The sequence below is a fragment of the Oreochromis niloticus genome, linkage group LG3 (assembly GCF_001858045.2).
Source record: "Oreochromis niloticus isolate F11D_XX linkage group LG3, O_niloticus_UMD_NMBU, whole genome shotgun sequence".
Lineage (NCBI taxonomy): Eukaryota > Metazoa > Chordata > Actinopteri > Cichliformes > Cichlidae > Oreochromis > Oreochromis niloticus.
Window position 1 is genome coordinate 4607690 of NC_031967.2, and position 13989 is coordinate 4621678.

Consider the following 13989-nt stretch of genomic DNA (forward strand, 5'->3'; position numbering starts at 1 on the left):
TAAATTCCACCTCTTCTCACTGCTCTATTGTTCTAAAGCAGCCTCTCTCACACACACATATAACGGTGTTCTCTGTTCTTCAAAGACACCTCTGGAGGTAGCCTGAGGGAAGGCTCTTTTATGCTCTAAGCCATCAATTGACCAATCAAGGATTTCCCAAGTAAAGTGACAGTTGCCACGGGGACAGAAGAGAGTACACAGAGCAAACTATTTTTAATGACAGTACTTTTGCTATAAAGGTACCTGAATAAGTCACAAAAACACTTTGTAGTCTGGTCAGAAGTTGACGGGGCCCAGAACAGCATATACACATTACATGCAGTAATTAGCCCGAATAACTAAAGGAAGGCATGCATGTTATCCTTTTTTTTAAACTGCTAGGTGGTCTCTATTACATCTCTGACAAGCCATCATCAAGACAAATGTGACAATTCAGTCTTCTGCACTCCTGACCCTTTCATCAAGGAATTACATTTGGAACATCAAAGATGCAAAAATGACATCATGAAACAAGAAGAGAGGCAGAAATTCATTTTTCCCTTCCATCAATCTGCTTGCTGTTCATAAATGTCAGCCTTAGGGAAATTGAATGGCACCATTTTTCTGTGTTTATTAGGCTGGGATGAACTCAGTCTCATCGACCTTTCAGAGTACATACCCACACCAAGTTAATTGAGGATAAGTCAAACTTGGAGTTCCAATGGCTGGCAGAGTCTGAGCACTAAGATCCCCGAGGATACATTGCCTCGATTAAAAAAAAAACAGAAGAAGAAGAAGAGATGAAGACAGGAAGTTCATTGCAAGATAGGCTAGAGTCCACTGGGAGAATGTCAATTTTTTATTACTTAAATGCCCCGTCTTAAATGCCAAAGTAGTATAATCCCTCAAGTCATTACTGAATTGTAGCGAGTTGTTCTCAGTAGCTGTTGTAGTAGTTGTAGTTGTTTTCAGCTGTTTGTTTGAGCACATTCATTATTTCAAACCAGACTCTGATCTCAAACTGATATTAATAACTATATTTACTAAAGAATCAGTAAAATGTACTGTTGTCTGAATAAATTTATTTATTTTTGCTTTGATTTGTTGTGTTATTGATTTTAGAAAAAAAAAATATTAACACCTTCTTATTATTTATCAGGGCTTTGATGATCTTGTCAAAAGAGTAACATCTAGCTGCTTTTAATGCCACCATTGAGTTAAGCTAATTAGTGCTAACATTCCCAATGAAATCAAGCGTAGCATGCTAGTTCATCCTTTCCAATTAGAATAAAAACTTCACATCAAAAGCAGTTCTAACAAGCACGTAACATTAGAATTTTTATAGAAACCATTCAAAACCAACCATTTTCAACCTGCTAAAAGAAAAAAAGAACAGAAAAACATCATTATAGGATGAATTTAGCCAACCACAGCCACTGGAAACACCCATATAGAGGCTTAAGGCTTAGACTTAGTTTCCACAAGTAATCCTTTAGAAAAGTTTAAAAAACAACAACACATAATAGCTGGACACAAAGTATAGTTTAGACTAGGGGAGACCGGGGATAGTTGGAACGTGGGTCAGTTGTAACACTTCCAATTTCTCCAATCAGGGCTAAGTTTCAAATGATGTGATTCATCCTGTGCATGCCCAATTCAGTTCTTCTATCACATGTGAAAAATCAGCACATTTTGTCAAACACAGACAATTTAACATGAAAAAAAGTAATTTGTATGCCAAAAAGTAAGTTTTTCTACTTTATTTCAATTTCTAATAGCATTATCTGCTTTGCAGTTAAACTCATCAAACTTAAATTATGTTATTTGTATGTCTATGGGGATATATTCTGTGTAGGTCTTTAGTGCTAATGTTTTAGCCGTTGGCTGTATTGTTAGCTAGTTCATGGCTATAGGAGTCTGGGTCAGTTGTAACAGCAGCAGTCTGGGTTAGTTGTAACAATAACGCAGATGTTACAACTTACCACACTATTACTTTAACTTATATTAAACAAGTTGGGGCAACGACATCAGCAGAGAGAGGTTCACTGGTCGCCTTTGTATATGCGGTTAATGCCATTGGCAACACAATTCCTCCACTGTTTATATTCCCACACATACATTATGCAGACCACTGTGTCAGAGATGGACCAGTAGGAAGTATTGGTAGTGGAAATAAATCAGGATGGGTGCAAGAAACAGATTTCCTCATCTTTCTGAAGCACTTTGCAAACCACACAAAGGTAAGCCATGATAAAAAGTAATGGATTTGCGATGCTAGTGCACAACTACATTTTTTCAGCTTCATTGTTATGTTCAAAAGTTGGTGCAAGAGTTGTAGGTTATAATGCCCACTGAGCCAATGAGGCCAAACTCAAGGAAGACCAACCAAAATTAATGATATATTCAGTTGCAGAAAATTCCATCATTTGTCTTTTTTGTGGGGTTGGAATATGTTCAAAAGCTAGATTTCTGCATTCTGTCACACACACACATAGCTACATAAATGGCTCTAAGTGCATTCATGTGTTGAATAAAAAAGATTACATGTTAATGTTTTGTCAGTACCCTTATTTCATTGTGTTACATTTCACCCCAGGATATGTTACAACTAACCCAGACTATGGGGTTAATTGTAACATTTCACTCTGTGTTTGAGACCATACCATGCAATGGGTAATTGTGCTGCAGAGAAAATAGCTGCACTATTTAATAGCAGAGACATGTAAATACTTTGCATTAAATTTTCAATCCACTACCTTAAAAGAGCTCCAATTTACAGACAGAAATGTCAAAAATGTTACAACTATCCCCGGTCTCCCCTACTTAAAAATTTAGGACACTTGCATTCAAATTATCATTCCATCTCTATCCCACAGCAAACACCAGTTACTGTGCTTTCAAGAGCTCTAGCTACTGGCACTGACCTTAAATTCTACTTGCATTTCTACCCACCAACAAGCAGAGCTGCCTGCAGGACCTTTAAATTCTCGTTAGCCTCCATAATCCTACATTTGTTACATTATGTTATTTAGCAATCAATTTGTTATGAAAGTTCAGGAAATTCCTCCTTCACATTATTTTTCCACCCCCAGGGGTGGTTACAGCTCCAGGGACACATTTAATGTGATAGTCTGACAAAAAGGCTCTCATTCCAAGTGATGTCCCCACCAGACACCATTTTCCACCTCCCCACCCCAGCCTCTGTCAGTATACATCACAAAGACTACTCTTGTTTAGTGTAGCTGCTGTGATTAAAGTGAAGGCTAAGAAAAAACACAGCATGTTCTTAGAATAGCTGTATCATACTTTGGGCTGTTTCACCCACAACACAGATTATCTAAAAAAAATATGTCTATGTAGGCTATGGGTTTTGACCCCACTGTCAGCATTGTTAAATGCTGTCAAGGGGATCTATGTCATATATATGCCACAAATGTCTGAAATCTGCCCTACATGTGCTTTATTTAAACAGACAGTGGCGGTGAAGGCGTAGAAAAGTAGCCTAGACTAGGACATCCATTTTCGTTTAAGCCAAACTGGGTTCCAAACCACAAATAAACAAGGCACTGCAAAATTCATGAATAAAAGGCTCCATCAATATTTCAGTTATGGCTTCATGTAACTAAATCAAGTGCCCAGCTGTCTATTTAGCGCGCACCCCTTGTCTCCACACTGGCTCCGTGCGCTCGGTGCGTCCTTGGACTCCTTCCTAATGTCATGGTACACAATGGCACGGGAGGTTGTAATTCAAATTGGGGTCAGGGTGACCCGGGGCACTAAGTGAACATTAAACCGCCTCCCATCCGGTTGGCCTCTGCCCCAAATTAAAATGAGCCATTTCTTCCTTTTACTTCAATTACGTTACGTACGAAAAAAAGGGAGTTCATAGTAAGGAAACCGGTAATAATACGTTCCATTATGAATGTTTGACTTTCTCTGAGCAGAGTAAACAGGCAATAACAAGATGTTCGCGACCCTGAGCCACCCCCACCCCCTGCACGAAGCGATTAAAAAGTCCTGATGCTTCAACAAAGCCCGGAGCCTTTAAACATCCACCGCGCCTCCAGGTGGACCACCTGGGTGCATAAAAACCACACCGTGCCTCTCCTCCCTGAGAGGCGCGCAGTGTGCGTCTGCAGCAGCAGCAGCCTACTGCGAGAACAATAACTTGTTTCTAGTGATGTGCGCTGACGCTGGAGTGACGGATGGTAGAAGGTGACAAAGAAGGGGCTATAGGGATGGTGCATGAACCAGTGGATCGAGACGGGACAGGATGAGGAGAGAGGCTACTTACGCTGCTGTTCTCTCCTGTCCAGTGGACCATCGCCTGGTTGTGGGTCGCATCCCCTTTGAGCACAAACGAGCTGCTGAGCAGGGACATTTGTTTATCCCAGGACAGGGCTCTTCTGAAGCGGGGTGTGCTCCCCGCCCCGACTGCTTTCTGCCCCGGCAGGAAGCCTCTTTCTCCGCCGTTCAAGTCAAACGTGCGATCCTCCCAGCCTCGCCGGTTTAAAGCCACGCTGCCACAGCGCACGGGTCCCGGTAGTGCCATCCAGGCCGAGACGGTCAACAGAAAGACGCAGAGGTACGCAGCGGATGAGCCCGGTTCTTCGGGACGCAGAGGTGCCATGCTTTACGCCGTACTAGCGCCCGTAACGCGGAGACTGATGAAGAGACTGCTGATGCTTGTGGGAGATAGATAGGTGTATACTGTAAACCGAGGAAGAGAGAGTGAGGGAGGGTAGAGGGAGGGGAACTGGAGCGAAGTCAGACAGTGAGAACAACGTGGACGAGTCTCGGTGCCAAGTACGAACCACAGGACGATGCAGCGGTGCCATCTGCTGTCCTGCAGCTGCAGTGAGCTCGCATCACTCCATCCATCTAAATAAAGAGTTCCAACATGACGGCAGCACTGCCTAAAATCACTGCCGTTATTTTTAACAACATTATGTGTTTCTTGCTGGTTTCACACTGAATTCGACCGTGATCAGTGTCACAGTGATCCACAACTGACGTAGTGGTGCAGTGGTTTAGTCTTCGCGACCTTCGTCTGCTTATCTGCTGATCTGCTGATAGACTGATAATCAGCAACTCCTGAAGGTCACTTAGTAACATGCTTAACCACTGTTGAGTCTATAGCTGTTATGTTCGGGTGGGAAATATGCTGAAAATACATGTATGTATTAAACTTACATACACACTGACATTTTCTGAGTTAGATTTAGTTGCTTATTGCCTATCTGTTTTATTCTGTTTGTTCTATTTATGAGTACCATGGACATGTTTAGTAACTTTGTGGCAGATAAAGTGAACGGGGTTGAATGAGTTGGTCATATGTTCTAATTTATATTTGTTTCTTTAACTTAGCTGTTTCTTTAATTTAACTGATAGAAACCATAAGATGACCTTAAAAAAGCATGCATGACATCAGCCCCTCTGTGTATTGGTTGCCAGCTGGCCAATGGGTCAGAGTTCACATTTGATCTCACAAAGTAATAGCTCCCCTCCCTGCATCTGTTCTCCTATCCAATTACAGTTGGAGGCTGAATTAAACTATGACTCTGTGGGATTGTAGTATTTGGGGTTAGATGTAAACAAGAGTTCACCTTTACTTTCAGATGACATGTTTTTCTAATATAGCAGGCATTATTTTTGCTCATCATAGAGTTAAATCCATAAAAACACTGTACAACACTGGGTTTGCTTATAAGACTGAAGGGTTTAACTACGGTAACCTTAGTAACTACCATTTCAGTGCGGATTGATGCGAAACATGGAACATTTTGAGGGTGATTATAGTTCCAGGGCTTTTATGTTGCGACAGTTCCGTGAGAATTACCATCCCAATTTCTTTACAAAACTGTGGGCCTGTAAAGCCCTGAGTCTAGTGGTTTGTGGCTCTAGGCATATAAAAATGAAACTCCATTGAATATCAATTTTGCCTGTGGCTTTCTTCCTTCAAATCAGGCTTTCCATGATCTAAAGGGGCGTTCACCTGCAATTGTAAAGCATCCAATACGAATCCTTGCTATTTAAAAATATCTGTCATTTGTCAAAGTCTCTTTCATATGATAGATGCCACAAGGAGGGAAAGTCCAGTTTGTGCCCAGAATTACAAAGTGTTGAAAGAATCTCAAGTTGCTAAATATTGTGAAGTAAAGGCCCAACAATATTACAAACAGAACCTCAGGGATAGGATAATCCCTTAGTAGCAAGCGCTTGGCAACAGTGGGGAACAAGAACTCAATTTTAACAGTAAAAGGCCTAATCAGAAAGATGCTAAAGGAGGGGAAGTCATCTTCTGTGACTGGTTGTGGGGTGCGTGGAAAGACAAGAAAGAAAAGGAGAGCATAGAGACAGCAGGAACAATAAACATCATTATATTACAAAAACAAAAAAAAGTTCAATAAGTAGAGATAATTAGAGGGAATTTAATGTGATTTATTGATGTACAGAATTCAGTTTGAGCTTTTTGGCAATTAGACTCCGATGGCCCATCACAGCAGAACAGAATCCCAGTGGTGATTGGAATTAGGGCAAGACTCCCCGGAGTCTAGACGCTGGTGATAGAGATGACAATGGAGGCTTGAATGGAGCCCGAGTGACAAGTGAGAGATGGTGATGGGGAAGAGGTGGATTGCACGAAGGCAACTGCAAGGGAGAGTGACAAATGTGCAGTGAGATTTAAAGTATGCTGAGTGAAGGCTGAATGGCCTGAAGAAGGCTGGCAGAAAGACGATTGGACTAGACCCGTGATGTCACTATCAGCTTGACAGCATGGAAAGTACAAGTGATGTAAAGCTTAGATTAGCCACCAACATTAGCCACCTCATTGCTCTTCTATCCCAGTTTGTATGTTTCTGTGTGTGCATGTGTATCTGGGTATGTTGGGTTTTGTGCAGCAGCGGGACTCAGTGAAGATTTCCCAACTTTTGGTTCCGGACACTTGATGGCAATCATGTACCTGTGTTGACCTTGTTAAGAGCCACTACTTAGGGGAGTGGCTGAGCTTCAGTCAGTGCTGGATTGTTGAAGGACTACTGTCAGTGTAAATATGGCTATGGTATTAATTTATGGTATTGCATGTGTACAGGAACATGTAGAGAGAGTGGAGAGCAAATTAAATACTGAGTAAGCTGAAGTGGAGAGCAGCCTTGTGAGAGGAATCACTTGCACCTGGGAGTGGGATCTTGTGGACCTTTTCACGGTACTGAAGGATTCCTGCGCTTGGGTCCTGCTTTGCCTCACAGCAATTCTGACACTTTACTTTCTTTAAGAACAAACCTTAAACTTTTTTAGGTTTTATTGTTACACACAGAATTGATTCGCTTTATATAAGCTTTCCTACACAATTTAACAGATATTCCCTCTATACATAATCATTACACATTCTATGTCATTTCCATTGCTTTGTTAATAAGCAATAATCTTATATTTATAGTCATATGAAAGAAGGTTTTCCCAGAACTCTGTGCAGTCCTGTGAAAAACTAGCTACACCCTGTTTCCAGACTGGAAGTTGTTGCTGCTTCCATAGGAATTGAGATGGTGACTAGCAGCCAAGTGCTGTTAATGAAATGCGCTTGATTAACTGATCATCAGCAAGTGTGACCATCTCTATAAAGGAGCAGGGTTTTTTGGCAGGTTGCTGGCCTGGTGCATTTGGGTGCATGCTAATGCACAGTGTTCCCAACAGTGGATGTCCCAACAGACTGTTAATAATCAGAGAATTTGCAAAAATCCCAAAATGTAAGAGACTGGTAGAGTCATACAGCTCTACTTCCTGGCTGTGGCTAATTGGAATTGGAAGGCTGGTGGTTTGATCCCCATCTGCTGCAGTCTGCACTGGACAAGTGTAGAAAAAAATGCTTGTATGAATGGATGAATGGAGCAAGTTGTAAAAGTGCCTTAAGTGCACTGTTAGAGTAAAAAAACATTATATAAGAACCAGTCTGTTTACCATTTGCAAAAATAATTACTTCGAGTTAATACTGCTAAAGGTAGTTCTACAAGCTAATGAACTGTGGGCTTTAGTTACAACTATAAATATAGTTATAGTTACAGTTTTCACAGGACTGCACATCAACCTATGAAAGCTTTATTTTTCACATTACCGTATATGGTTTGCATACATAATTTAAATCAGTATAAGTATTCTTGCTTATTCAGATGTTTTATCTGTAATTGTGTTTTCATGTTTGTAAGATTTGGGGATGTCTAACAATATCTTGTTCTTACCAGAGTCTCAGGGATCTTTAGATTTAGGAGGAAAACAGACAAGATTATGTTTTTATGCAACTGTGGTTGCATAAAGGATTTCTGCTTGTGCAGAATTCAATAGGGAAACTGGCCTCATGTTCCTCTGGTGGATCACCGGCATCTTTCTCTCTGGAATTTGAATTTTCTTGGATATTTCGCAGATGCTCTGGTGTACTCTCACAGTCCAGTGACATGAATGTTAAAATAGTTTGGTGGTTCCCTAAAAATGTTTAAGCACATTCCAGTTAAAAAACAGTTCATGCTTCACCCTATAATTTTTGTCAATTCAATTCAACTTTATTTATATAGCTCCAAATTTCAACAACAGTCATCTCAGTTTTATTTGACCTCATCACTTCATTTTTCACCTTGTTGTCTGCACTGTAGTGGACATGTGGACGCTGCACTGAGAATCAGTGGGTTAATCTGTGGTTCTGAACAGCCTTAAGCTGGTTGTTTTGCTACGACTCGCAACTTGTCATGGGTTCAACCTGACTCCCACTCAGTGTCAGCTTGGTTAGACTTAAGCATCACCAAAAAGATACTGAAAAACGAAACAAGGTTTTTCAAAGATCTAACACCAGTCCAACACAAGGATTAACCTTTGTAAACCATGCCTTGTTTTTCTTTTTGCAAGTTATAAAAGATCCAAAGACAAAAACCCCTTTTCTATAGTTTTGAAGATTTACATATACAGGAGACCCCAAAAAGAATGTGATGTGATACTTTAAGAGTCTGATCATAAATAAGATAGTCACATCAGTTTAAACATACTTGATATGAGCTCTGTATTTTAAACATCTGCAAAATCATAGAGAAATTTCAAACAGCATCTCTATGACCTCTTAGCAAACTCAGTTTGGTAAATATTTCACGGCCTTCATTGATAGTTGTCTGTGGCATCTCTGTGTGTATGTGATCACAGATGAGAAGTATGGATCAGTAAGGCAGGTCTTGCATCATTTGAGCACAGAGACAGCTCAAGGGGAGGAGAACCTTGGACTGCAGAAGCCCAGCTTGTTAGCATGCTCCTGAGCTGCTCCTGAATGTAGCTTTGTTCATCATGAAATTTTCATGGATAATTGGATGTTATGAAGATTAATGTGCTTTAGTTTCACAGGGCTGCAGGAGAACCTTGAAAGACTTTGACACTCAACACCTTCCAGAGGATGTCTCTGGCCTTTTTAGCAGATACGTGATATGGTCTTACCTTGATCACTCAGCTTGATTCACTAGGTCCTTTCACTCACATCATGGCAATTTGAGCCAGCGGTTCTACAGCGTCTATATTGTGCTGTGCTCTCACATGCCCCGGAGGATCTGCAGTCTAACTTCATTGTAATTTATTGCAATTAAGGAAGGCACAGAAGCAAAACTAATTGTACATTTCACTCTCATTACTAACATTTCCTTCTGTTCGCTGTAGACTGTAATATATTTAATCATAAATCAACCAGAAAAACATTCCACATATGAGGCTCCTTGGAGTAAAATCTCGTGTGTCTCAAATTATGTTTGGGAGTTAAAGAGGTTAGGAGAAAACACGAGAAAAAATATTAGATCTAAAGATGAAAAATGCTTTCTCTTAAATTTTGTTTTTCTTTACTGATCGTGCATTCTCCGGCACATTGGAACTGTTTAAATTCTGTCTACGTGTATTTTAAATTGAAGGAGTTTTTATTTGAACACATTTTAAGGTCTCTTTTGAAATTTTGTGGGTGAAAAAAGATTTATATTTTATGAAAATATTGGCAGTGTTGCAAACTTTTTGGTATTCTTGGGAACATTTTGCTTCTATTCAAGAAGTTTTACAGATTTTTTTTCTCCATTTGTAATTGCAAAAAGTTTCATATTGTTTTACAAAAAAATTCAAAATGTTTTTCCTTTTATTCATCATAATTTCAATCATTGTATTGTAGGATTATATACAAACAGAATGTTCCTCCCATAAAGGTGTTTGTTTGAAAAACAAAATGAAATGAAAAAAGTTTCACTGTCCATCAGCTACTTGAAAATAAATCATTTTAAACTTCTATTTATTCTTCTTGGTATTTTTCACATTCTGTTATATTGTTTTAATTGTGGATATGGATCAAAGGCTACTTGTGTTTAAGTATGTCACTGCCCACATGTTTTCATCACAAATAAACAGCCAAGCTTCACAAAAACATGGATGTGCAACAGGCAATTTGAGAATGAATTCTTGAAAAATAATGAAACTTAGCCAATTATCATATTCAGCACACTGCTCCTTCAGTGCTAATGATGATAGCCTGTGTGTTGGCTATTTATTTGTTGGTAAGAGAACAGAAGGTCAACATTTTTTAAGCTATGAATAGGGTATTAATAGCATGATCATAAGTTTCACAGATCACTGAGCCACCTGGAGAAAGAGTGAGCTACATGAGGATGCTCTTTGTGGACTACAGCTCAGTTCAACACCTTAATCACAATCACAATCACAATTTGGTGGTAATCCTCACCACCAAACTGGCACCTTCAGATCCCCCCTGCCACCTGCTCCTGAATCAAAGGCTTCCTCGCTAAGTGGTCTCAATCAGTCTGAATCGCTAGCTGAACATCCTTAAAAAAAAAGAACTCATAATGGTTTTCAGGAGACACAGACAGGCCCACTCCCTTCTCATTACTGGGTGAATGATTGGAATCTGTGTCCATCTTCAGGTTTCTGGGCACCCACATCTCCACGTGTGGACCTACAACACCAACACCCAGGTAAAGAAGGCCCAACAGCTGCACTCCCTCCATGCCCTGAGGAAGAATAACCTGAACCAGAAGCTGCTGCTCACCTTCTGCTGCTCCTCAGTGGAGAGCGTGCTCCCCTACTGGCTGGGTATTTGGTACGCAGGGGCCACGACTCAGAACAGGAAGGCTGTGGCCCCAAAAATAATTGGCTGCCCTCTGCCACCCCTGGAGGCCACCGTCAGCTCCTCCTGTCTCAGGGAAACCAAAGCCATCACAGGTGACCTTGCACCCCGCCCACCTGTTTGACCCGTTGCCCTCTGGTCAGTACCTCAGGTCATTTAGGTCTCACACCTCCAGACTCACAAACAGCTTCTTCCCCTGGTCCTTTCAAACTGTCAAAAAACACTATCAACCCATACCCCACCCCTGCCCACCCACCTCACCAATCTGAGCCATGGTCTGAGTAACCGGCATCACTCAGGCCACTCACACTCTATTCAGACCAAGTCCTTTCTTTGCACTACTTCCAAAGAACTTTGCAACTATTTTGTTCTCTAATGTGCACCTTTCTCTTATTTCTCTATATTCCTCTTGTTTTGTATATGTCTCTCTTGATTGTATATATTTATCCTTTATTCTTGGTGTCTACTATTTATATTTTACCCACAGTAAAGTACCCACAGAGTCATTGTACATTGACTATAAAGAGCAATTCTATTCTATTCAGGGTAAATCCTGAAAACATAGCCTGCTTTTTGGAGTATCAGCAGTAGGTCAAGCCAGTTTTAATGCTGTGCCATTACAGACCTGTAGACAGCATAAATTACCATTAGCCTGTTATTAGTTGTTAGTTGATGATCTGAAGACTTTGCTCTCCTTTGAAACTTTGATCATCAAGATATTTTTTAAATTTAGTTTTTTATAACAGTCAGTACTAATTTAGCTTTAGTTACAAGGGTGCCGGTCCTGAGCGGTCTGAGGGACAATCAGGAAATGAACCACCTCATTCTTGTTAGTGCGCCAGATTTGCCTCGTTGCAGTTTTGTCCGGGTCAAGAAAATGAAATATAAATACAGGAAATAAAGTTCTGACACACTGGAGGAGGCCCATGGCCATAACAGAAGCACAAGTACAAGAGGCAAACCTGGACTTAAACTGAAAGAAAAAAACAGTCATTAAGTGCATGAGAAGATGGCCTGAGGTCAGTCTGAATTTAAATCAGTGCATGTTTTTTATTTTTCTCTTTGTATTCAGTATGTGATCTGAACTGAGAGAATAACAATGACAATCCTAAAAAGGGCCAACATGCCTCAAGCCAGTGATATTAGGGACCCGACAGTGGTCACCTGGTTTAAAGTAGATTGTATGAACTGTTAATATGTGAAGCAAACAACCGCAAAGAGATATTCCTTTATTTATTAGTTTTCCCTGTGTCTATAATATTTTTTTACAAAAAAATTCCTGCTGGGGCTCCATAGGAAGTTTCTAATATATGGTGGTAGAGGAAGTTCTGAGTGGAGTAACTCACTAGGACTCAAAAACAAAACTTTTTGTGTAGTTTCTCCAGGTAAGTTCAAATTTGCAATTCACATATTTTATTTTATTTCCACATTCACTGGCTTTCATATTGGGCCTGTCATATGGAGTCAGGTCATCTGCAGGCTGTGATCTGTATTCTTGCCACCTTACCTACTCTCTCTTTCTCTCTCTCTCTCTCTCTCTCTCTCTCTCTCACACACACACACACACACACACACACATATTTCCACAGTACTGTGAAATATTTAAGCTTACGCTCCACTTTAGGGGGTGCAGTTGCAGGCAGTATGCTGACATTAGAGGTCATGGAGGGGGCACACTGTCACCCACTCCTATCCGTGTGTGTGTGTGTGTGTGTGTGTGTGTGTGTGTGTGTGTGTGTGTGTGTGTGTGTGTGTGTGTGTGTGTGCGCGTGTTAATGAAGTAAGGCCGCCTACAAGTTTGTTTCTTAGATCACAAGTAAATTTTTAATTCAAAGTCCTGCCACATCAACTCAACAACACGACTTTGTTATGATCCGTGAATTCGTAACACATCACACTGAGGTAAGGTTTTCATGTTGAAACATATTATTAATGCTGAGTAAATTATTCATCATTATCCAGGCATGTATTATTTACAATGTTGTCTTCTGAATTATTTTGTTAAAATGACTAAATAAGTAAAAATAGTTGCTAATAAATAAAGCGGAGGATACTGGAAAATCCTTGATTCTGAGCCCCTCCCATAGCTGTCCTGCAATACTTGCTCAGAGGCAGTTATTCAACTTTGCCCACTAGGGCTTTGACTTGTGAAAAAGCTTGTGGATTTTCAAGGCGGGTGTAGAAAAAGTGAAACTATAAAAGTCAGAGAAGGGAGTGTCGTGTACCCAGAATCTGTTTGGTACTGTGATAATGTAAAAAATGTGTTTGGTGTAATGCTGATGCACCTCCTGCCCTCAAAACCATCAAATATTCAAACTGTGTGCTCCCGTTCTGCCACTCAGGCAGCCGATCTCAGATCTCATTTTTGGTGTTGTCCTCATTTAGAATAACACCACTCTCTCCATTTATTCCCAAACATCAGTAACAACAGACATGTAAATAATCAACTAAGATCACCTTTTCAACAGTGATGCTGTTCACGGGTCACTAAAACCTGCATCTTTCTTTGAGGGGCAGGTTTCTGTCCCCTAAAAGAAACAAACATATTCAAGTCTTTATCTAGTAACTACATTCTGTTTGGAGCAGAGCTCTTTAGCTTTGAATATCATAGTAATATCACTAGTTTGATTTAAGTCGATGAGCCATCATTAAGTACTCATCAGCATTTTGCTCATTTTTAAGTTGTTTCAGTTATCATCATCATCAGTTTTTATTTATGTAGTGTTAAATGAAAAACTACAGTTGCCTCAAGGTGTTTTATATTGTAAAGACTCAATAATAAAAAGAAAACAGAGTGGCCAACAATCATATGACCTCCTCTGAGCAAACGTTTGGGCAACACTGGGAAGGAAAAACTACCTTTTAAC

At 40.3% G+C, this 13989-nt stretch overlaps 1 protein-coding gene across 5 annotated transcripts in view; it reads right to left on the minus strand.

Moving 5' to 3' along the window:
- Positions 1-10198, minus strand: part of sorcs2 (sortilin-related VPS10 domain containing receptor 2) — a 379862-nt gene extending 369664 nt beyond the window's left edge. For 2 of the 5 annotated variants that reach the window (XM_013266082.3, XM_013266083.3), the window contains exon 1: positions 4274-10197. In XM_013266082.3, the coding sequence (XP_013121536.1) occupies positions 4274-4609 (336 nt within the window). In that variant the 5' untranslated portion in view covers positions 4610-10197. Of the gene's footprint in view, positions 1-4273 lie in introns of all 5 variants that reach the window. The other 3 variants (XM_013266081.3, XM_013266084.3, XM_013266085.3) reach the window with 3 other exon arrangements.
- Between the last annotated feature and the right edge of the window lie 3791 nt (positions 10199-13989).